The sequence below is a fragment of the Periplaneta americana genome, chromosome 17, assembly GCF_040183065.1.
Source record: "Periplaneta americana isolate PAMFEO1 chromosome 17, P.americana_PAMFEO1_priV1, whole genome shotgun sequence".
NCBI lineage: Eukaryota > Metazoa > Arthropoda > Insecta > Blattodea > Blattidae > Periplaneta > Periplaneta americana.
Genome location: NC_091133.1, coordinates 110,540,335 through 110,565,631, shown reverse-complemented (window position 1 = coordinate 110,565,631; position 25,297 = coordinate 110,540,335). Strand labels below are relative to the sequence as shown.

General features: G+C 35.4%; 1 protein-coding gene across 2 annotated transcripts in view; it reads right to left on the bottom strand.

The window, feature by feature from the left end:
• LOC138692865 (cilia- and flagella-associated protein 251-like) overlaps positions 1-25,297 on the bottom strand; it is a 78,007-nt gene that overhangs the window by 21,661 nt on the left and 31,049 nt on the right. For both annotated transcript variants that reach the window (XM_069816167.1, XM_069816168.1), the window contains exons 11-18: positions 20,587-20,695; positions 18,648-18,811; positions 17,626-17,777; positions 10,671-10,870; positions 8,530-8,650; positions 5,001-5,090; positions 1,905-2,036; positions 1,462-1,553 (exon numbers count right to left, since the gene is read on the bottom strand). In XM_069816167.1, the coding sequence (XP_069672268.1) occupies positions 1,462-1,553; positions 1,905-2,036; positions 5,001-5,090; positions 8,530-8,650; positions 10,671-10,870; positions 17,626-17,777; positions 18,648-18,811; positions 20,587-20,695 (1,060 nt within the window). The remainder of the gene's footprint in view (positions 1-1,461; positions 1,554-1,904; positions 2,037-5,000; positions 5,091-8,529; positions 8,651-10,670; positions 10,871-17,625; positions 17,778-18,647; positions 18,812-20,586; positions 20,696-25,297) is intronic.

Below are 25,297 nucleotides of genomic sequence, written 5' to 3'. Positions count from 1 at the left end.
TTGATTAAGTATCATGTGAAGATCATAGTTACTTCGAAAATGTTATGTGTGTGACTATGGAATGACCCATCAGTATTGTTAGTATTGTTACAAATTACAAAACCTGAAACTGTTAGAATGGGATCAGGAGTAGTGACAAAAAATGTAATGTTGTAGGCCTACATCAACATGACTATTTTAATCCAGTTTCTAATAGTTTTTAAGGTTTGAAGGCCTTTTGAGGTAAACAGTATTGAACATGTGAGGGAAGGGCTATTTCTTGGTAATGGATTAGGCCTGTATATTTTATAATATTATTAATTATATATTGTTAAAGTACCTAGTAAATATCGTAATATGTATATTATATAATACTGTAAACGAGACAATATCACAGGCTGCAAACTAGATTATTCTTGTTTTTGTATAATTATACGAACATATCTGAAATAAACAATACTACCATTGGTTAGGTTAGGATAGGATTACTTATATATTGTAATCAGGCTATAAGCACAAATTTTCCAATATACTACTATCATAACTAAATAGGTAATGTTAACATTAATTTTCATAAGTTTTTGTGGTGCAAATTAAAATAATTCAAAGTAAAGTATAACAAAACTCCGACAACATTATAATTATGAACGTCAAATTCTCTTATTTTATTTATTTTTCAGTGTTTAGTCCCTTATTTCCCATTGTTCTTTGGATTTATCATTAGTGAAATATCAATTAACGGATAAATTATGTTATACACTCAGTTGATAATATAAATAATATTCACGACAAATATATAAAAACAGAGGAGATAACGAATCATAATTTAGCCCACCGATAACTTTATAACATGGTCCAAAAATTCTAGGTAGATTGGCTTTGCGCGAGACTCTGCATTGTATTCTATTCAATACAAAGGAGTACTTTATCTTATCTCTCCGCTTCGCCCACGTGACAACTATAATTAGAACTCCCTCGTTCCCAACTTGCCTAGGTCATATAGGCCAATAATATTTATCCATGGTCATCAGTTGTCGACAGTACATACCGAGATTATCTCGTAAGCAAGAAATAATCGATTTAGAGTTCGTGTCTCGTGATGGTGTTGGTCATTGTGCCATCTGTTGACGATTATTGAACTAAATCAAGCCGGCCTCGACTGCAAACCCTAAAGCCTATATAAAAGAGCTATCTGTTAGTATATATGATCTAGGACTCACTCTATAATATAGAATTTAGAGATTAATTTTAGCCAATCAAAAATTGTCTTAAATGTGTAGAATCATTACCAACTGCTGTTGAGTAGTTAAAATAGTCCTAACAGACGTTATAATTAAGTGTTGGTTATCTTGAACAAAATTATGTTGAACAAATGGAAAATACATTAACAAAGCGTTAAAAATAAACAGACTGTTAATTTAACATTCGTTAAGCAAAATTAAACATTACTTGGACAAACTGGCCATTAGTCTATTAACTTACCTATAGTTAATGTGCCACATATGTAAGCAATAGTCATCTGCGCCTAAAGTAAAAAGGTGTGTACCATCTGGGCTTGCACACATATGTATAATCTGAAATGAAAAATATATTAGAATTGCTTGTGTAAAAAATAACGTAGAGTCAGAAAAGCGCGTGCGTGTTAAAATGAGACATCAGAAAAAATATCTTTTGCTGTGCTACTTTTGGAATGGATCAGTCCTTTGTTTCGCACAAATTTACATCCAGTGTGCTTCACTTATACCTAAGTATTGTATTTATTTACATTTCATGGTATTCGTACATCACTTCCCAAATCAAATTTCCATAAATTTACAAAACTTATTACTGCGAATAAACAACACAACTAGAATATGGAACATGTCAAATTCAGACATAGGCTGTATTATTTGTAAATAACTTAAGTTCTAAACACACATACATACTTTATCCGGATGTCCCACCACTCCAACAGACTTGAATGGATTACCATCAACTGGTAACACCTGGATTCCTATGTACTTTGAACATGCAAATAGCATGTAAGTCTGTTGTGAATCTTTTGGTTTTGGAAGAAACTGTAAAATTAAAAATATATGTTAAATGAAATTGTTAATTGAAATTAAAATGTAACATCTGACTGGCTACTTGATACAAACGTAAATGACAGGAATCAGAATAAGATAAATTAAGACAAAAATATTTAGAGCTAACACGTTAATCAATTTTTCTCAACGAATCACACATAAATCACTTACAAATTAAATACAAATTTGGGAACCAGATTTTATGGAGAGCAATATTTTCTTAGTGTGGAGGCTGGAGGGAAAAATACCTTTGGAGAGGCCGAGATGTAGGTGGGAGGATAATATTAAAATGTATTTGAGATAGGTGGGATATGATGGTAGAGACTGGATTAATCTTGCTCAGGATAGGGACCGATGGCGGGCTTATGTGAGGGCAGCAATGAATCTCCTGTTCCTTAAAAGGCATTTGTAAGTAAGTATCTATACTAATAATAAATCTGTAGCCGAAATTTTTCTGGTAATTTTCGATTTTCCAAAAATAATTGCTCCTAACATATATAATTAACCACCCTGAAACCGAAAATCGCTTTTTTTAAATTTTTGTTTGTATGTCTGTCTATCTGTCTGTCTGTCTGGATGTTTGTTACCAGTACCTTTTCACGCAATAATGGCTGAACCGATTTATATGAAAATTGGAATATAAATTAAGTTCGTAAAGTAAAAAATATTAACGCTTTATTTAACGTTATGTTTTATGTTTGTTAGAAATGCATTTATTTGAGAATTTTTTTTTTATTTATATAACCATAACTAATATCTGATAATAGAATCAGAACATTGTGATAACTTTGATATTGTTTTGTTTTGTCTTTTTATTCCAATTAACATCTCTAATGTGATTTATTTCAATGATGTATGTTATTCAAAGTTACGAAATCTTTCCACACCGATCAAATGCTATTTCAAAAATGATGAGCGAGACTCGAAGTGCACGAGAGTTACGAGATGAGACTCAGAATATAAGTGCAATGAACATAGTGAGCGAGAGCGGCCAGTTAGTTTTGTTCATCTCTAGTGGCTAGATCTTCATGAAGACTTGAACTCTATGACTAATGCAGAGTGATTTATATAGAACTGACACATTTCTTTCATTAATTGTTTCAAAACGAATTGTGCTAGCGACAACTTATTATACCTAAAATGTAGAGGAATTTTGGGAGATTATTTACCTCTATAGCAAATGTTGTCTGGCGTTATCAAATCCGGAGATCTCGGTGGCCACAGGTTCCTGGAAATGATTCGGTCGTCACATAACCGGATAAATGGAACCATGCTTCATCTGTGAACCATGTGATGGACAATATGGCAGGATTTTGCACAATGAACGTCTGAAACCAACAGCAGAATGTTCTGGAGTTTCGATTCCTTGTCACTAGATGCGCAGATGTTTATGTTTTATTCCTATTGTTGGCAGCTGTTTTCGACATTTTGTGTCAACGTGAAAATGTAGTACACATTAAATCAACGACTCTTCCTTGTGAAGCAATACTGGATTACGAATTCAATTACAGCTACTCAAAGGGCATACCAGAGAGAATTTGGTGTTCGCAATCCTCCCAAAAGAAACACAATACTGGGACTGGTAAAGAAATTGGAAACAACTGGATCTCTGGTGAGTGAAAAGGGCAAGCATCGTTCATCTAGGCTTCCCACGATTGTTGTTGACGTAAGAGCACGACTGGAGCAGTCACCCAAAAAATCATTAAGACGTTTGTCGCAGGAGACAGGGTACACCTACTCAATGTGTCAGAGAGCCTAAAGCCATATAGGGTTACGGTTATTCATCAGCTACAGGAACCAGATAAGGATAAAAGATTGAATTATTGTCGTTGGTTTCAGACATTCATTGTGCAAAATCCTGCCATATTGTCCATCACATGGTTCACAGATGAAGCGTGGTTCCATTTATCCGGTTATGTGACGACCAAATAATTTCCAGGAACCTGTGGCCACCGAGATCTCCGGATATGACAACGCCGGACATTTGCTATAGAGGTAAATAATCTCCCAAAATTCCTCTACATTTTAGGTATAATAAGTTGTCGCCAGCACAATTCGTTTTGAAACAATTAATGAAAGAAATGTGTTGGTTCTATATAAATCACTCTGTAGATATAGAGAGGAAGTAAAATAACCCTAGAGATTTTCAGAGTGAATAGCTCATGTTGTATGTAACAAAAAAGTGTAATACCATATTGGTGTTAAGTTCATAGTTGTCTCAGAAAAAAAAAAAAAAAATTTTTTCCAAATGTTTAACACCCTCTCATTTGGTAACTATTGCGAGTAGGATCGTGATTTTTGTCTATATTGATAGAAAATCTAATAATGAATCATTTATCCTTCCGGCGTATATCAATAGTGTGGATGGTTTTCGTGCAAATTTACTTTAAAACCACTAATTTGAAGCCACTGACTGATCCGACCAACTTGCAACATTGTAGCCAGAAAGGGAGAATGGAGACAGATCTGAATTCGCTAATCTCTTACATCTGTATTACGAGAAGAAAGAGCAGTATGTTAGCGGCAATGTTGCCAGACTGCTGAAAATTCCAACTCAATTCTCTAATTAACCGTGCATTTAATCATAAAACGTAATACCGGTATAGGTTTTTTACTCATTTAAGTGTGCCCTATCATCCCTTTAAATCTGCAGGATTATTTCACTTCTACCCTGTATAACTCACCCTATTTTTACATTTTTACGGTACCCGTACCATACATATTTTGTAGAACTATTTGAAAATTCACTTTTATGAATTCCAAAAATCCGTAGGTATTATAGTCAACATCGCAAACTGATCTAATTGTTTCTTAAAATCTCCACTGCAAAAGTACATCTAAAACTATTTCTCTTTTCTGTTTACCAACCAAACAATTTTGTTAGGGCATAAACCATCTGCCTGTCCAGGCATTGCAAGTATAGATTTTACTAGATAATAGTTGAACAGAACTCACCTGAATCAGAGAAACAGGTGATCCAAATGTTGGCCCCAAAATTGTCTTTTCACACATTTTGCTATTCATATCGAGTATCTTGTATTTAAACTAGAAAGAAAAACAAAAATGAAAATAAACATGACGTGTACATCCCAAAGATGATGGTGATGATGATAATTTTTTAATTGGTTATTTTATGACGCTTTATGTTAGATTATTAGTCAGTTTTTTTAAGTTTTAAGGCGATGTGTACTGAAATTTCTAAAATCCATAATTTTTTAGCTAGAGAGTTTAAATTTTTACTGAATATGCACATCAATATCACAAACACACATTGTAAATTTCAATCTTTTCTCATAAACACTTTTTAAAAAATCAAACTTATTTTGTTTAGAAGAAGAAGAAGAAAGTTAGCTTCCCTTATGAAAAGGTTGCCAGATTTGACAAAGCGTATTACATATAATTTGGAAAGGTAAAATGATATGCATTTGAAAACGATGAGGGAATCGAATATACAAAATGCCAGAAAAATTTACACCTAAGTAGCATTTGTGCTCATTTACAGTTAAGAAAGTGGGGGGGGGGGGGAAAATATCATCAGATAGGTTAGAATGATATGAATGCCATATACCACGAGAAAAATAATAGTACGGATTTACGTATTGGCATTGATATCTAAACCAATCAACAGCCATCGGTTAAGATAACTTGAAATTTCCATTATCACGCCCATACAAATGATTTCTCAATATCTGAACCGATCCTTTGAGGGCACTATTTCCTTCACAATGCTGTGTGTTAGCCCCAGGTTTTTACATTTGTTGGCAAAGAAGGAGGGTATGGTACCTCGTGCTCCCACCATCAGACCTATTACATTGATGTGGGACAGGCTATATTTATCTTTATAGAACGGGATTGTTGGTTCATAGATCCGCTTCTTTTCACTGTCCACCTCATGCGGTTGATCTGCATGTGTCTCAAATCTGATGGTAGGATCGAGAATGTATGCCGAGTTGTTCTTAATGGCAATGATATCAATTCGCCGAACACTTCCTTGTGTGGCTAGTCCCTGCACCTCTTGATTGACTGTAAACCCTACTTCCTTCAGTGCCTCGGCCAGCATAGAACAGACAGCATGGTGACGGATGTTACGAAGGGCCTCACTATAGGGGCAGAAGCCAAGGATATGGGGAAGAGTTTCAATCTCGCTGAGACAGCGCCTACAGCGGGTACCATCCCGACTTCTACCCGGTACAGCTCGGACTGGAGTGACATAGCCTACCATTTTAAGGGCGTCTATCCATTCCGAGAGGGTTAGACCTTTGTGATTTCTTATCCAGCTGTTTGCTGGGGGGAACTCTTTGTTAAGAATCACTCCTTTACCCTTTTGTTGCAATGTACACCAATTTTCAAATTCTTTTTCTCTTAAAGCGTCTCTAACTTTTCGAGAGTCCACAAAATGTTCACGATTATTTAAAAAAGAATTAGCAGGGGTTAATTTAAGGCTATTTAAACATGCTTTACTCTCCTCAATAAGGTTCCTAGTGGAAGTAATGTAAGGATAATTAGTTTTGTGTAATACCCTTAAGCCGTTAATATGTTGTAGCGTGGATTCCCAGCGTACCCTAAAAAGACCAAGACCTTTATATTTACGATGTGTATATACCATAGAATCGGGTGTGTCAGCTGGTAGGTGCAAAATTTCTTTAAGAGTGCTTTTAATAATTTTATCAGCGTTATCTAAAAATGTATTGGGTATTGTTTTCAAGGGCATTGTCTGAAATGTGTAGATTAATGATGGGCAAATTGAGGAATTTAATATACAAAACTTTTGATCAGGATGTAATAAAGGCGACGAAATGAGCAAATCTAATCTAGTTTTCAGGTCGTTTAAAACGGTTAATTAATTAAAAATGTCAAGCAATATTTCGGCGGTTCGCGCAATACCGGGCAGAACTCTAAGCACAACCCGCTGCCGTCATCCAGACTGTAGCGAGCTTGAAACACTTGGACACGTGCTTGGACAATGCCCCAAAGGCGAGCTGCTAATCAATGCTAGACATCATCGTGTATGACATGCTTTGGCGATATCGTTAAAAACTTTAAATTGGGAGATTCATGAGGAAGTACATTGTGCATCATCAGATGGTTCTTTTAGACGGGTAGACATTATTGCTATCAATGGACGCTTAAAATGGGCTCTTGTTCTTGACCCTACTATCCGTTTCGAAAGAAACCTAAATCAGGCCATCGAAGTTGATACTGAGAAGAAGTCCATATATGAACCTTGTCTGCCATATCTTTCTCAAAAGTACAACGTCCCTCTTAAACAATGGTCCGTCATTGGTTTGCTGTTTGGCAGTAGAGGTTCAATCACAAAATTCACGTGGAATTATCTTAAGGAACTTCACATTCCTTTTGATTATGTAAATATTATCAAGGATTCTCTTCAAATATTACATCATCATCTCTATTTCAATTAATCAACTTATATTTGCCTTCAACATTTAACTTTCTTTTTTCTTTAATGTATCACATCACATTATATTGTACATGTTTATTGTATTCAGGACCCTTGTGGTCACTCAAAATTCTTTGAGCTGATGTCTATAATTTAGAATTTTATTATAATTTTCTTAGTGAAAATCGTACTTCTAAAATAAATATTATCTTTTTAATCTCATTTTTTTCTTAAAGATAACGCTGCATATTGTGCAATGGAGCATTAGTAATGCCCTATTCTAATTTGTTCATTTGTAAGAAAAATATAATTTCTTCAATGTTCAAACATTAATGAAACAATAATACTACTTTACGTATAATTCTCTAGCAATAAAACTATGCTGAATCAAATACTCTATTTCACAACCGAGATATTAATGGATAAGCACGCCAAATTTCGTCACTCAAGCTTTAGTCACTGAGAAATAAAACGAATATTTGTTGTTGAAAATGTAGAAAATTTCTTTTTTTAGATAATTAAATTTAAAGTTTTGGTTACACATAGCTCATACATTAACACAACTTCTATCAATTATATAAAAGCATACTTATAAATTATTAAGGTATTGAGATATAATTTTCATGAAACATTTCTTAGCGCAAAAATAAAAAAAAAAATATAAAATTTATGAAAATTCCTCTATTTTCAGTAGTGCATCACCTTAATAGTAATTAACAAGACATGATGGAATTCATTATTTAGCAAAACTACTTTTTCATTAATAAAAAGAGATATGTACTATATTTGAAATAACAAAATAGCGAGACTAGAAATAAGCATTGGATTGAGTATAGAGGAAATTTGATATTGACCCATCTCTAATTTATTTGTCCCACTTTTGGAGTGAAAACTGCAACTGGAAGCATAAACACCACGTAAAAATACACAACATAACGCTTACAGAATGTCATAAAAATAACAGCAATAATAAAATAGTAATACTGATGATAGCGGTGATAATAATAATGATGATTCTCGCAAGATTTTTGCATTAATAAATAATTACCTGTCTCAGACACTTAGAATAAAATTGCTAAACATTACCTCGCTATTTGTGGTGAAGAGAAATGTTTCCTTCGTGGAGTGAGGATACCAAGCCATATTCAAAGGTATTGCACTTTGTTCAATTCTCTCTGAATTTATAATCTGGAGAATATCTTCATAGCTGAAAATATGTTTGGAATTAATTAATTAGTAATTTCAAAAGAGGAATGAGGAATAATATTGTAAGTGTTTTTGTGCATGTCTCCTTCTTCCCTCTGTGTGTGTATGTGTGTGTGTGTGTGTGTGTGTGTGTATACAGAGTGAACCGTAAGTAGTGTCATTATTTTCAGGGGGTTATTCTTCGAGATATTTCAAACAAAAAGTTTAATATACAGTTTTTCTCGTTTTTTGCTTTCTTTTCGAAATAAAAATTGTTCTATATGAAACATTTCATTGTGTATTCTGGGAAAGCCATTGATTTAATTCTCAATATGCTCAGCCAATTTAAGAGAGCAGTGTATTATGACAATAAATGACTAAAAGAATTTTAGTTTTGTCCTTTAAATGTGCAGAAATTTGATCCGAACAAATGTAACTTTTCGTTTTGCAAATGAATTTTAAAATGTCGGCAGTTGAACAGTAGCAGAAAAGATTTATTGAAGAAATGGGTTTTAGAAACCAAATGTTTTTCTACTGATGGAAAAATCGTCTTCTGTGCAATATGTCTCCCTTAACACTTATCACTTTAAATTATTTTATGCTCGACCATGCCGAAATGTAGTAATTATACACCTAGTAGCAGACCTTAATGCATGTCATTAAAGTACACCTACTCATTAAAGGTCAGGTCTTTCAGCCAATGACGACTCAGGTTACAACTGTTCAGCCAATGACAGGTCAGCTTTCTACCATTATAAAACCGCAAGTATCGATTATTCTCGGATATGCAATCGAAAGAGAATTAGCGAAAAGTCACGGAGGCTGGAAATCCAATACTGTCGCAGAAGGTTATGTTCTGTTACTATAATAATTAGCGTTAATTGTAAATAATATTCAAATAAATTCAATTTGTCATCTCGTTTTTCAATGTCTAATTTAATTTCAATGTTATCTCTGTAGGTTCTTATGGCCTAGCAAGGTCAATGTGAACATCTGTTCCTTGGAAAAAATCAATACTTTCGCGTCTCCGCACATCTCACAACATACGGGACATTAGTCAAGGTCAGATAGAAAGAAAATTAATAATATCAAGTTAGAAATATGGTCGAGCATAAAAAGTCGTATGAAACTCGCCTATAATGGTAATTAAGAAGCTCGTATGAAAATTATGAAACTCGCTTGCGCTCGTTTCATAAATATCCATACTCGCTTCTTAATTACCTTCATTATAGGCTCGTTGCATAATGTACTATTCACTTATATCTTATTATTAAACTTTAAAATGTATTTTTTACTGCATATATGTCAATTTTTAGTGCATAAAATTCCTTGGTCTAGTCATCACCCTTGTACAGTCCAGATTTGGTTCCCTGCGACTTCCGGCTTTTCCCAAAACTAAATCATCCTTGAAAGGAGACTGCATACCACGGACGATATTAAAGTGAACGTGATGAGGCAGTTGAAAGTGATCTTTTTCCTTTTATTGGGTTATTTTACAATGCTGTATCAACATCTCAGGTTATTTAGCGTCTGAATGAAATGAAGGTAATAATGTCGATGAAGTGAATCTGGGGTCCAGCACCGAAAGTTACCCATTTGCTCGTACTGGATTGACGGAAAACCCCGGAAAAAACCTCAACCGGGTAATTTTGCCTGACTGGGATCCGAACCCGGGCCACCTGGTTTCATGGTCAGACATGCTAACCATTATTCCACAGGTGTGAACGAAAGAAAATGATCTCAAAAGAAGACTTTACGAACTGTTTGAAGAGTGAAAGAGACATTGGGATAGGTGTGTGAGGTCCCAAGAAAGTACTTGGAAGGGTAATTGTTCTAAGAAAGCTACTTTTTTTTTACATATTAAATGGGACGATACTTTCCCGACAGATCTCGTATAAAAGCCACTACCACCTTCAGACAAATGAAGGCTTCACTGAACTGAGTTTATGTTGTATTAAAATTAAATCTGTCAGCATATTACAAAACACAATCCATTACCCACTAAGTATGTTTAATTTAATTCCATTACAAAATGCACAAACCTGTTCATCAAGTCATATTCAACAAGCATCCTATCTTCACCCAGTGAAAAAAGGCGTTGTGTCTGGGATCCTTCTGTAGATATCTCACTGAAGAGAAGGTCTCTGATAGGTTTATAGTGGGATCGTTGTTTTCCTAAAAACACCCAAGTGCAAGTATCCATATTCTCACATCTGTACAAACACACTTTCATCCCTTCATCCTGTCAACAGAAATCATAATATAATTTATGTTGTTGTTTTCTAATGCCAGGCGTTTGACAATAAAGTCATTTGACCTCTTGCACTCCAATATTTTTCAAAGATATTATCATGGCCAGCCACTGAAGCACAGATTTTGAGGTGTTCCGAATCCATTTCTTGGTTTGAGTTGCACAATGGGCAGTTAGGGGACTGATATATTCCAATTCTATGCAGGTGTTTGGCCAAACAATCATGGCCTGTTGCCAATCTAAATGCAGCTACAGACGATTTTCGTGGTAAATCGGGAATTAACTGTGGATTTTTATGCAGAGAGTTCCATTTTTTCCCTTGAGATTGTGTTATCAAATTTTGTTTGTTGAAGTCTAAGTATGTAGATTTAATAAATCTTTTCACAGAGTAATACGTAGATTTAGTAACAGGTCTGTAAGTAGCAGTGCTGCCCTTCTTTGCTAAAGCATCCGCATTCTCGTTTCCCAGGATTCCACAATGGGATGGTATCCATTGGAATACAATTCTTTTACTGAGTGATATTAATTGAGAGAGCATTTTAGTTATTTCTGCTGTTTGAGATGAAGGTGTGCGTTTAGAGACTATTGATAGAATAGCTGCTTTGGAGTCTGACAATATAACTGCATTTTTAAATTTATTGATGTGGTATAGAAGATTCCTGAGACTTTCACTTATTTTGCAATGATTTCTCCTTGTTCTCTGGAGATCAAGGATCCGTCAGTGTATAAATGAAGCCAGTTTTGTGGAGGGTACCTAATATTATAATATAATTTATACAATTAGTATATGTCCCCAAATATTTACACTACCGGTAATTATATTGTGTGATAAATTTCATTATGTTTCATGCCCTTCTATTGAAATATTTAAGTTTAAGAGATTCTGAGGATTTTGACTAACATAATTAAAATCTATACTGCCACAGTGATCTAGTGGCTAGAGCGCTGGATTTATAATCCTGTGGGCCTGGGTTCGTTCCCAGGCATACGCTCTATTTATAACTTGTGTTAGGCATGCCCATGGTCCAAGTAACAAAGGAGTTTTCTCCGGGAGCTCCGGTTCTCTTAAAGCACCCCATCCCATCTCATCCCATTCATGTAGGATGCGTTTTGAATGATAGTTCAAGAAATTAACTGTAAACATTAATACCTTCGCGATCTGATGAAAGAACTGAGTTGTTGCGAGACATGTAAAACATATGAGAAAGTTGTTGTTTTCTAATGCCAGGCATTTGACAATGAAGTCATTTGACCTCTTGCACTCCAATATTTTTCAAAGATATTATCATGACCAGCCACTGAAGCACAGATTTTGAGGTGTTCCGAATCCATTTCTTGGTTTCAGTTGCACAATGGGCAGTTAGGGGACTGATATATTCCAATTCTATGCAGGTGTTTGGCCAAACAATCATGGCCTGTTGCCAATCTAAATGCAGCTACAGACGATTTTCGTGGTAAATCGGGAATTAACTGTGGATTTTTATGCAGAGAGTTCCATTTTTTCCCTTGAGATTGTGTTATCAAATTTTGTTTGTTGAAGTCTAAGTATGTAGATTTAATAAATCTTTTCACAGAGTAATACGTAGATTTAGTAACAGGTCTGTAAGTAGCAGTGCTGCCCTTCTTTGCTAAAGGATCTGCATTCTCGTTTCCCAGGATTCCACAATGGGATGGTATCCATTGGAATACAATTCTTTTATTGAGTGATATTAATTGAGAGAGCATTTTAGTTATTTCTGCTGTTTGAGATGGAGGTGTGTGTTTAGAGACTATTGATAGAATAGCTGCTTTGGAGTCTGACAATATAACTGCATTTTTAAATTTATTGATGTGGTATAGAAGATTCCTGAGACTTTCACTTATTTTGCAATGATTTCTCCATCAAAACTTGTTGTTCCATACCCAAGAGATCTATAAAGTGAGAAGAGACAGCACATAACACCTGCACCGGCACCTTGTTCTCTGGAGATCAAGGATCCGTCAATGTATAAATGAAGCCAGTTTTGTGGAGGGTACCTAATATTATAATATAATTTATACAATTAGTTTATGTCCCCAAATATTTACACTACCGGTAATTATATTGTGTGATAAATTTCATTATGTTTCATGCCCTTCTATTGAAATATTTAAGTTTAAGAGACTCTGAGGATTTTGACTAACATAATTAAAATCTATACTGCCACAGTGATCTAGTGGCTAGAGCGCTGGATTTATAATCCTGTGGGCCTGGGTTCGTTCCCAGGCATACCCTCTATTTATAACTTGTGTTAGGCATGCCCATGGTCCAAGTAACAAAGGAGTTTTCTCTGGGAGCTCCGGTTCTCTTGAAGCACCCCATCCCATCTCATCCCATTCATGTAGGATGCATTTTGAATGATAGTTCAAGAAATTAACTGTAAACATTAATACCTTCGCAATCTGATGAAAGAACTGAGTTGTTGCGAGACATGTAAAACATATGAGAAAGTTGTTGTTTTCTAATGCCAGGCATTTGACAATGAATTCATTTGACCTCTTGCACTGCAATATTTTTCAAAGATATTATCATGACCAGCCACTGATGCACAGATTTTGAGGTGTTCCGAATCCATTTTTTGGTTTGAGTTGCACAATGGGCAGTTAGGGGACTGATATATTCCAATTCTATGCAGGTGTTTGGCCAAACAATCATGGCCTGTTGCCAATCTAAATGCAGCTACAGACGATTTTCGTGGTAAATCTGGAATTAACTGTGGATTTTGATGCAGAGAGTTCCATTTTTTCCCTTGGGATTGAGTTATCAAATTTTGTTTGTTGAAGTCTAAGTATGTAGATTTAATAAATCTCTTCACAGAGTAATACGTAGATTTAGTAACAGGTCTGTAAGTAGCAGTTCTGCCCTTCTTTGCTAAAGCATCCGCATTCTCGTTTCCCAGGATTCCACAATGGGATGGTATCCATTGGAATACAATTCTTTTACTGAGTGATATTAATTGAGAGAGCATTTTATTTATTTCTGCTGTTTGAGATGAAGGTGTGTGTTTAGAGACGATTGATAGAATAGCTGCTTTGGAGTCTGACAATATAACTGCATTTTTAAATTTATTGATGTGGCATAGAAGATTCCTGAGACTTTCACTTATTGCAATGATTTCTCCATCAAAAATTGTTGTTCCATACCCGAGAGATCTATAAAGTGAGAAGAGACAGCACATAACACCTGCACCGGCACCTTGTTCTCTGGAGATCAAGGATCCATCAGTGTATAAATGAAGCCAGTTTTGTGGAGGGTACCCAATATTATAATATAATTTATACAATTAGTATATGTCCCCAAATATTTACACTACCGGTAATTATATTGTGTGATAAATTTCATTATGTTTCATGCCCTTCTATTGAAATATTTACACTACCGGTAATTATATTGTGTGATAAATTTCATTATGTTTCATGCCCTTCTATTGAAATATTTACACTACCGGTAATTATATTGTGTGATAAATTTCATTATGTTTCATGCCCTTCTATTGAAATACTTACACTACCGGTAATTATATTGTGTGATAAATTTCATTATGTTTCATGCCCTTCTATTGAAATATTTAAGTTTAAGAGATTCTGAGGATTTTGACTAACATAATTAAAATCTATACTGCCACAGTGATCTAGTGGCTAGAGCGCTGGATTTATAATCCTGTGGGCCTGGGTTCGTTCCCAGGCGTACCCTCTATTTATAACTTGTGTTAGGCATGCCCATGGTCCAAGTAACAAAGGAGTTTTCTCCGGGAGCTCCGGTTCTCTTGAAGCACCCCATCCCATCTCATCCCATCCATGTAGGATGCGTTTTGAATGATAGTTCAAGAAGTTAACTGTAAACATTAATACCTTCGCAATCTGATGAAAGAACTGAGTTGTTGCGAGACATGTAAAACATATGAGAAAGTTGTTGTTATTGTTTTCTAATGCCAGGCATTTGACAATGAAGTCATTTGACCTCTTGCACTTCAATATTTTTCAAAGATATTATCATGACCAGCCACTGAAGCACAGATTTTGAGGTGTTCCGAATCCATTTCTTGGTTTGAGTTGCACAATGGGCAGTTAGGGGACTGATATATAATTCTATGCAGGTGTTTGGCCAAACAATCATGGCCTGTTGCCAATCTAAATGCAGCTACAGACGATTTTCGTGGTAAATCTGGAATTAACTGTGGATTTTGATGCAGAGAGTTCCATTTTTTCCCTTGGGATTGAGTTATCAAATTTTGTTTGTTGAAGTCTAAGTATGTAGATTTAATAAATCTCTTCACAGAGTAATAAGTAGATTTGGTAACAGGTCTGTAAGTAGCAGTGCTGCCCTTCTTTGCTCAAGCATCCGCATTCTCGTTTCCCAGGATTCCACAATGGGATGGTATCCATTGGAATACAATTCTTTTATTGAGTGATATTAATTGAGAGAGCATTTTAGTTATTTCTGCTGTTTGAGGTGAAGGTGTGTGTTTAGAGACTATTGACAGAATAGCTGCTTTGGAGTCTGACAATATAACTGCATTTTTAAATTTATTGATGTGGCATAGAAGGTTCCTGAGACATTCACTTATTGCAATGATTTCTCCATCAAAACTTGTTGTTCCATATCCAAGAGATCTATAAAGTGAGAAGAGACAGCACGTAACACCTGCACCGGCACCTTGTTCTCTGGAGATCAAGGATCCGTCGGTGTATAAATGAAGCCAGTTTTGTGGAGGGTACCTAATATTAATTGTCTCTAAAGACAATTGTTTCAGTATTTCAGTGTTTACTTCTGATTTCAGTATTTCTTCTGTTAAATTTAGATTATATTACATATGAGAAAGTACGTGTCATCTTCGTGACACCAATTTTTTAAAATGTGAAACAAATTTGTAAATGGAGTAAAGCTAAGGACAATATGTCAAGCACCACTCTTTATTTACAATTCTGTTTGTAGTTGTCATTTTATCATTATTATTTAGGAATATAATATATGGTGATTAAAAGTTGTGTAATCAAGAAGTACCGGTATAGTATCATTATTATTATTATTATTATTATTATTATTATTATTATTATTATTATTATTATTAGGCTCTAATGGAGAAATATAACAAATTATTCATGCTGATCTCCGAAATCGCAATAAGAAATTTTACCGGGATATGCAATACAGCACCTCATTCATAGATGGCGCAGTTGCGTAGAAAATGACAGCGACTTTGTAGAAAATAACAGGATGTTTATGAAAGATGTAGAAATACTTCATTTAAATATTCATTTAAATATAATTTCTTGCCAAAAAAGGATCCAATTTAATTCAGAATACAGATACAAGCCTATCTTTTACATCCATCAAAAGACTAATTAAAAACAAATATAAAATCAAGCAAAACCAAGCACTGTGTACCAAAGCCAAAGATAAAAAATGGAGCATTTTAATAAAAAATGGAGCATTTTTATAAAAAAAAAAAAAAAAAAACAGAAATTATTCCAGAGATCCCACATAAATCTGCAGTAGCAAAATTCAGACTGCTTACAGAACACGATTATTTGGCCAAACACTTGAATAAAATAGGAATTTACACAAATCCAAATTGCCCTCTATGCAACAAAGAAGAAGAAATGACTGAAGATCATCTCATAACCTGTGAAGTTCTACCTGATGGATCCACCACAGAGAAATATTGGAGAGCAAGAACGCTAATGGCTTCGTTGCCAAAGCCTGGCATTAGATAACAACAACAACATATTATAAGACTAGCCGTTCAAGTTTATGAGAAGAAAATTAGGAGGCAAAACTTTCATACCGATGTAATGAAAGTCATATGAATGTTAAAATAAATTAGTGGTTTATAATGATTTTAAAATTTCTTTCTTCCTAGATTCAGCAGTGTTGTCATTTAAATCTTTTGCAAAATATACGCTATTTACGCAAAAGTCAAGAAAGTTTACAATTTGAAGAGTTTGCGGGAAAAACGATGAATGTCACATTTCTGTTAAGGATTAGATAATGATCTAATTGAGTCTATAACTGCAAGATGTAGTGCTGTTTCTATAGAAAATAAAGGAAAGGATTACTGTATTCGTGGTGATAATTCTCCTTTTTACCATTTTTCATAAGAACAACATTAAATTTCGTAGTGATCCATTGAATTAGGTAATGACATCAACCTTAACAAAACTGTGACATTCATCGTTTTTCCCGCGAACTCTTCATTTATTAGTGACAGATAATTCTTGATGAAAGGATCTCCTCGTTACCTGTGCAGGTATCTGGATGGAGTGGTGAAATGAACGGCCCTTCCAACATTATTCAAGATTGACGGTGGTGGTAACAATGAATAAATTAGTAAAAAAAAAAGGAAAGCTAATAGCTCTTATCACACAACCTCATTGTATGCTACATCCTGTAATTTTAAGTTGGATGAAATTTAGCCTATTTTATACGAATGGTCTTACATGTTTTAATAGTTCACAATCATCATCGTCACTGTCACAAGGAAAAGGATGGGAATGGGGGTTCAATCATTGTGCTGGGAATTGCGGTCAGATATAAGATATTCACAAGTAGCAAGCTCTCTGCTCATAGAGTCATCATTAACATCTCTATAATATAGGTACAAATATAACGAGAATTAAGTTACAATTTTCTTTCTACTGATAATAAGCTTCCAAAAATAGCTATGTACTTACATCCAAGCAGTACTTACGTGAATTTAATTAATATTCACAACTAAAATACTTACAATATGTGCCAAAAATTTGGAATCTGGAGAAAAGCAGATTTTTGTTATTGCCGAAGAAGTGTGTTTGTATGCAGTTTCAACGAGAGGTGTCAGAAGTGTGGGATGCAAAAACCATAACGAGCCATCTCTCATTCCGCATGTGAGAACAAAACCTAGATGGAAAAATAATAGACAATTAGACATCCACTTGTATTATACAGGGTGTCTACATCGAAATGGTCTATTTTTATCTTACTCCCAATATAAAAAAAAATGAAGATAGGTAGGGGAATTTTATTCACAATAATAATCTGTTGGGCTCTGTCCTTAAGTCCTGGAAACATTCTTGGTAACGATCCAACAAATGAGTTTTTCTTCTTCTCTGATGATGGAGTCGAAGTGTAGCTCCGAAACAATAGATGTTTCTATACATCTATCACAAAGCACAAAAACCAAAAGAACCTTGCAACACGTTGAACATGGTGAAGACCTTAAATCATGATATGGGAAATCTGAAATTATCCTGAGGAAATCTTGAGATATTAGTAGTGGAATTTTCCACTACCGGTACTATTGAACATATAGCTGAAATGGAACATTATCAAAGTCCTCGGCAGCAATAAGTGAGTCTTTTTCCATTCTCTCATAAAAAAGCATGTCAGTAGAGTATCTGGAAGCTGATAGCAATACTTCATGCTGAATTGCTTTGCCTAAATATATGGAAAAATGAATTTTCTGAAGGTAGCTTGAATATCGACCAACAAAGTAAGGCTAATAAAGTATAAAATAATAAATATCAGTCTGAAGATGCTTGGTATACTAGCAAAACGAAGAAAATGTTGAGACAAGAATGACTATAATACTGTTATTGGTTCTACCACAGGATTAAATAAACTTCATCATTCTAATTTGAATATTATGAATCAAACTTATTATGTGTGTAGTTTATTTACGGTAAATCTGTTTTAAATATTTATAAGATCTAAAAACATTCAATCAAAATAATTAAATAAATTGCTATTAACTCAAATACAATTGCATACCTGCAGGATCGTACTTCAGGAATGATATTTCTTTATAACTGCCATCATCAATTTCCATGTCTGAAGGTGCAGTGGCTGGAATTTTGTTTTCAACCAGCAATAGCTTGTTTCTGAAGTTGTACAGTAAGAGTTCACCAACCTTATTTCCTATACATATTTGTTTCCTAGAAAAATAGTGGATAACATTAACTCACGAATATTTTATAGTATGTAAACTACGTATGTCATAAACTACTGACATGGTATCAACATAATTATTTAATAAGCTACCATTGGAGGCGAGAAAAGTACCAATAAATGAGTTTAAGTCCTGTGTACAAAAATGGTTGCTCAATGGACATTTCTACTCAATTAATGAATTCATGGAGTGTGATATAAATACCGGTACTGTATTTTAGAAATGTAATTCTTTATATTTTAATTTTTCCCTTTGTATTTTAATTTTCCTTTTTGTCTTTGTATAAATATGTTAATCTGCATCATACTCTATTTCTTTATTTGTCTATGCTTGATTATTTGCTTATATTTGTTTATGTGTTTGTGCGTGTGTGAGTGTATGTGTGCATGCGCATATTATCTAACCTGACGATGTCATATTCAGGCAAGATGAGCCTGGGAATTTACCACAAGACACAATTTCTTTCTTATTACCACACTGAGTTTCGATAGAGGACATAAACTCAACTGCATGATTTAAAACGGGTTTTACAATTTTAATAAAGCAGAGATATACTGTAAATCAATACATTTTTGGTTAATTACTATTTTAGTAAAGAACAATCCGTTCACAGTTGGTTTCATTATGACTACATATGAATCATTTATTGGCAAATGACAAGTCGACCAAATAGAAAATGACTCATTGAATTTGGGGCCAATTATGAATGGATCACTATACCTATGTGAACCTTACTTACTTACTTACAAATGGCTTTTAAGGAACCCGAAGGTTCATTGCCGCCCTCACATAAGCCCGCCAGCGGTCCCTATCCTGTTCAAGATTAATCCAGTCTCTATCATCATACCCCACCTCCCTCAAATCCATTTTAATATTATCCTCCCATCTACGTCTCGGCCACCCTAAAGGTCTTTTTCCCTCCGGTCTCCCAACTAACACTCTATATGCATTTCTGGATTCGCCCATACGTGCTACATGCCCTGCCCATCTCAAACGTCTGGATTTAATGTTCCTAATTATTATGTCAGGTGAAGAATACAATGCCTGCAGTTCTGTGTTGTGTAACTTTCTCCATTCTCCTGTAACTTCATCCCGCTTAGCCCCAAATATTTTCCTAAGCACCTTATTCTCAAACACCCTTAACCTATGCTCCTCTCTCAGAGTGAGAGTCAAAGTTTCACAACCATACAGAACAACCGGTAATATAACTGTTTTATAAATTCTAACTTTCAGATTTTTGGACAGCAGACTGGATGATAAGAGCTTCTCAACCGAATAATAACATGCATTTCCCATATTTATTCTGCGTTTAATTTCCTCCCGAGTGTCATTTATATTTGTTACTGTTGCTCCAAGATATTTGAATTTTTCCACCTCTTCGAAGGATAAATCTCCAATTTTTATATTTCCATTTCGTACAATATTCTGGTCACGAGACATAATCATATACTTGGTCTTTTCGGGATTTACTTCCAAACCGATCGCTTTACTTGTTTCAAGTAAAATTTCCGTGTTTTCCCTAATCATTTGTGTATTTTCTCCTAACATATTCACGTCATCCGCATAGACAAGAAGCTGATGTAACCCGTTCAATTCCAAACCCTGCCTGTTATCCTGAACTTTCCTAATGGCATATTCTAGCCTATGTGAACCTACAAGCACAAAAATGTTAACTCAGAGATAATATTTTTATGAAGACAGCAATGAATGTCGCTTTTACAAGTGTTCTCAACTAATAACATGCTTTACAGTAGTACTCACTTTTCTGGGTGGGTATCCATTGCTGTGATAACTGAATCAGATTTCTGGAGAACGAAATCACAAGTATTTTTCAAGAAGTCCACGCGACTAACTTGTCCAGTAGCAGTGGCTAAAATGTAAACCTCTTTGTAAATAAACATAGGCATATAATAACACGAAATTAAATACTATATATAATTTTTTAAAGCAATGTCAAAAGTCGTAAGTCAAAAGACAAAGCAATAGCATTTGTGGAGGTGTATCAAATTCTACAATTTGGATTTCCTCGTTAGAGGTCTTTCCTTCTCCACTCTGTCCTAGAGTAGTGATCGACAGAATTTTTGTCATCACACTTCTCTAGCTGAAGAGGCGAATTGAAGCCGAAGCAGAGAAAACGCAAAACAATAAATAGAGTTTACATTCTTGAAAATAGAGGTCAAATGACTTTATTGTCAAATGCCTGGCATTAAAAAACAACAACAACACTCTTGAAAATTCAAGTTTGTGTTTTCATGGGTCTTTTCCAAAGGTTTGATCCTTTGACCGCATTTGGTATTATCCTTTGCAGTCTTTGGATCTTCCAAAGGTTTTGACATGTGATACACAAAATGGGATGATATTCTTTAACCCAGTTTGCGAATCTCCGGTCTTTTGACATTGCTTTGCAAATGCTTTGAAGTAATATCACCTACTTAGCAAAATTGTCAATTACTTTTGCTTTATGCAAATCTAGTCTTTCAGGTAAAGCTCCCTGTAAAGCAGATTTGAATAATTTCAAGGGAAAAATTGTTCCGGGGCCGGGTGTCGATCCCGGGACCTCTGGTTGAATGTACCAGCGCTCTACCAAATTATTCAAACCTGCTTTACAGGGAGCTTTACCTGAAAGACTAGATTTGCAATATATATACGTCACTGTGTACGTTAACAGAAAACCACAATTCCAAGTCACACAGAGATTGTGTGCACTCGATGTGGGACTCTGGCGTTTCGTCAGCCCACGCGAGTTGTGTGGATATAAAGGGAAAAGTTGAGACGGTGTTGGGTGGAGTTCCCGGGTAGCTCAGTTGGTAGAGCGCTGGTACGTTCAACCAGAGGTCCCGGGATCAATACCCGGCCCCGGAACAATTTGTCCCTTGAAATTATACTTTTGCTTTGTCATTGGCTTACGCCTTTTGACTTTGCTTTTGTAATATTCTGACAAGATTACCGTTCCACGACTTCTTCTTTGTGCTGATGAGAACCGAATAGTTCGAAACCGGAGATTCGCAAACTGGGTTAAAGAATATCATCCCATTTTGTGGAAGATCCAAAAACTGCAAAGGATAATACCAAATGCGGTCAAAGGATCAAACCTTTGGAAAAGACCCGTGAAAACACAAACTTGTATTTTAAGAGTGTAAACTCTATTTGTTGTTTTGCGTTTTCTCTGTTTCGGCTTCAATTCGCCTCTTCAGCTAGAGAAGTGTGATGACAAAAATTCTGTCGATCACTACTCTAGGACAGAGCGGAGAAGGAAAGACCTCTAACGAGGAATTCCAAATTGTAGAATAATTTTTTGTTTATAGTAATAGTATGCAGTGGCGTAGCATGAAATTTTGAGCAGGGGAAGCTAATTCAAGTTGTCTTTCAAGCAATATGAGAAAACGTATTACAAAAAAATAGTCTTAAAATAAATCGTAGTCAATGTCAAGTCAGCAGTCAAAGATTGGTTGGAACCTCGTAACACCAATAAGGCATGACCTCCAATGGTACGTAGTAAAATATGATTTCACGGTTTACACATCAAATAGACACGTATAGTATAACACTAGCTCACTCCCTGTCATACTTAGAGAAATCACAATATTAACGGCCAATAGATACAGTATTAGTATCATTACGTAAGTATGCATCTGTCTTTTGGTTGTGTCCTTCATTGACAGCAAGGGTGTCGGTCATTTGTTTTTTAGATCACACTTTTGTTCGTAAGTCAGTCTTGATAATATAATTGTCCTAAAAAATTCAAGTAAATTGGTGTCAGGAACTGTTATTTCACTCACTATGTATTATATCAGCCACAATGCACACTAACACTTCAACTAAACACAAATGACGAAAAGGGATAACTCGGAAACTACTTATTTTCAATGTCAAAGCTAGCTTCCTGCGAGCCTTGCGACCAGGGTAGTTTAGTTAGAAAGGGATGGAAAATCTGCGGGTTGAGTTACACAGAAGAATGAGTGTAAGAAACCAGTCTGCTTGGAAGCTGGTGTGTGCAGGCTTCTTGTTTACTGCTGCATCACAAATCATCCTGAGCTGCCACGTCACAATATTTAACGCGTAAATATAAATTCTATTAAAATTAATAAATAATTTTGTCCATAGACTGCAGGTTTATTATGAAATTATTATTAACTGGGGAAGCTGAGCTTTTTAGCTTACATTGACGCTACGCCACTGATAGTATGTACATTGTAGGTTGCAACTGCCTGTCCTAACAATAATAGGGTTAAGATAGAATTATGACATATGGTAACTAAAAACCAAACCACATACCGAAGAATTCTAATATACCGGTATGCCATGAATAAAGCACAATATTCGTGAAATTCAGTTTGAAAATATTACTAATATACTATAATTGTAATATATCTGTACTTTACACTGAAATATATGGTACCTATGTAGACCTAACAATGTATATGGATCGTGATGACCTTTTGAGTTTGAAATACAGTAAAACCCCGATAAAACGCTATTCAAGGGATTGCGTGTAAACCGCATATTAACCAGGACCGCGTATTAGGCGGGTATACTAATTTTGACTTATATACAGTATCTATTAGCATTTTTCTTTATTGAAATACATGATTCATGAAAGGTAATACAGTATCACTCCATTATGTAATTACTGTACTGTACGTCAAAGACATTTACAATATGTATTATACTTAATTCTTTCTAAAAAAAAAAGTCATTTATAGTTGTTTGCCGTGTGCGTGTACTCCAAGTCCTCATGTTTACCACACTTCAGTTTCCTGCGATTACATCCTCCCGACGTCACAGCTGTAGTGATTGAGTTGCGATTTTTTATTATCGTCCTTAATATCGATGATGGGATTCCTAATATATCAGATAATTTTTTCTGAGTAAGAGTACTGTTCTCATCGTACTTTCGTAAGATTTCCAATTTTTCCGACACAGAAAGTGCTTTTCGTTTAACACTCATTGTTATTGTTGTTGTTTTCTAATGCCAGGCATTTGACAATAAAGTCATTTGACCTCTTGCACTCCAATATTTTTCAAAGATATTATCATGACTAGCCACTGAAGCACAGATTTTGAGGTGGTCCGAATCCATTTCTTGGTTTGAGTTGCACAATGGACAATGAAAATGGCAAGTTGTAGCTGATTTAAGTGAACACCATATTTTAACGTTTTGGTGGCTACTTCATTCACACACAACCCCCAGAATGTCTGGAGGACCACACCTGCTGTTGGTCGACGGGTCCATTTGACCTAGCTGGGAGATTTTGTTGATCACCAGCTTTCCCTCCTTAAGCCACTGGAGGACGATTTTAGTGCCATAGCAGGTCAGCATTAGGAACAGAAAAGTAGAAAGTGGAGGAAGGAAAGTGAAATGAACCCCTAGGCCTCGAATGCTCTAATGCCGTCGGGGTCGAAGAAAGTAAGAGTTCAGTCAGAGGACTGGATAGGAAAGGGTAAAAAGGGAATTAGGTATGGAATAGAGGAAAATTATACCAAATTCAGTCATTAACTCATCAAGCTGACCAGTGCTAATTGATGAGTAGCCCCTCCCTTTAGTTCAGCTTGTAAAATTGCTTACTAACAGCTGCACCACGGGAAGGTAGGGATGGGACATTGGGTATTTGTCCAGGTTGGTTCCTTAAAGCCTTCAGTGGGAAGGATTAATGGCTCTCCCCCCTGTATCCGACAGATACCCTTTTGCTGCCTTAACACTCATTGTAATCACATTCATAGACACTTCAATACACTAAAGGATAACAAACTGCCCAGCAAAAATTTCCAGAATTTTATTATGGCCGACTGAGGAATGCTGTTTGAGAGAGAGGGTTAGCAAGAGGGTGAGGTATTGTAACTGTATGTAGGCTTTAAGCGCGCAGGTAAAGAGTCAAATAAGAGAGCGTAACAAGAGGGTGAGGTATGAAGTATGAAGGTTTAAATGCGCAGGTAAAGGATCGAATACCAATACTTTTCAGGTTAACAGCACCAGTGAGTTCAGTGACCAAGATGTTTCATTGCTGTTAAAGTACATTGCTGAAAATTACATAAAAACATTCCACAAAAACAGCTTATTATGCGGGACTTGAGCGCAACAAACGGGGTATTTTATAAAGGCGTTGTATATGAAATGTGCAGGAGCCGGACAAAAAAAGCGTATTACACGGGATAGCGTAATAAGCGGGCGTGTCTTATCGGGGTTTTACTGTAACTGCCATATGAAAACGAGTCTTTCAAGCGGTCAGCGAGGCATATTTCAGCTGTAAAACACAACAGGAATGTGTGCAGATGTAAAATCGTAAAAGATAAAATGAGGAAGTATTTGAAATTATAATGCACAATTGATCTTAAAATCTTGGAATGTAGGCTTTCACGGCCGGCATTGATAGGATGCGTATTTTTCCGGGCTAGAGGGCTGTGGTCTGTCGGTGTTACAACCAAACGTTTCGTCCACTACTCCGGTGGACATCTTCAGTGGCGTGGTACACGT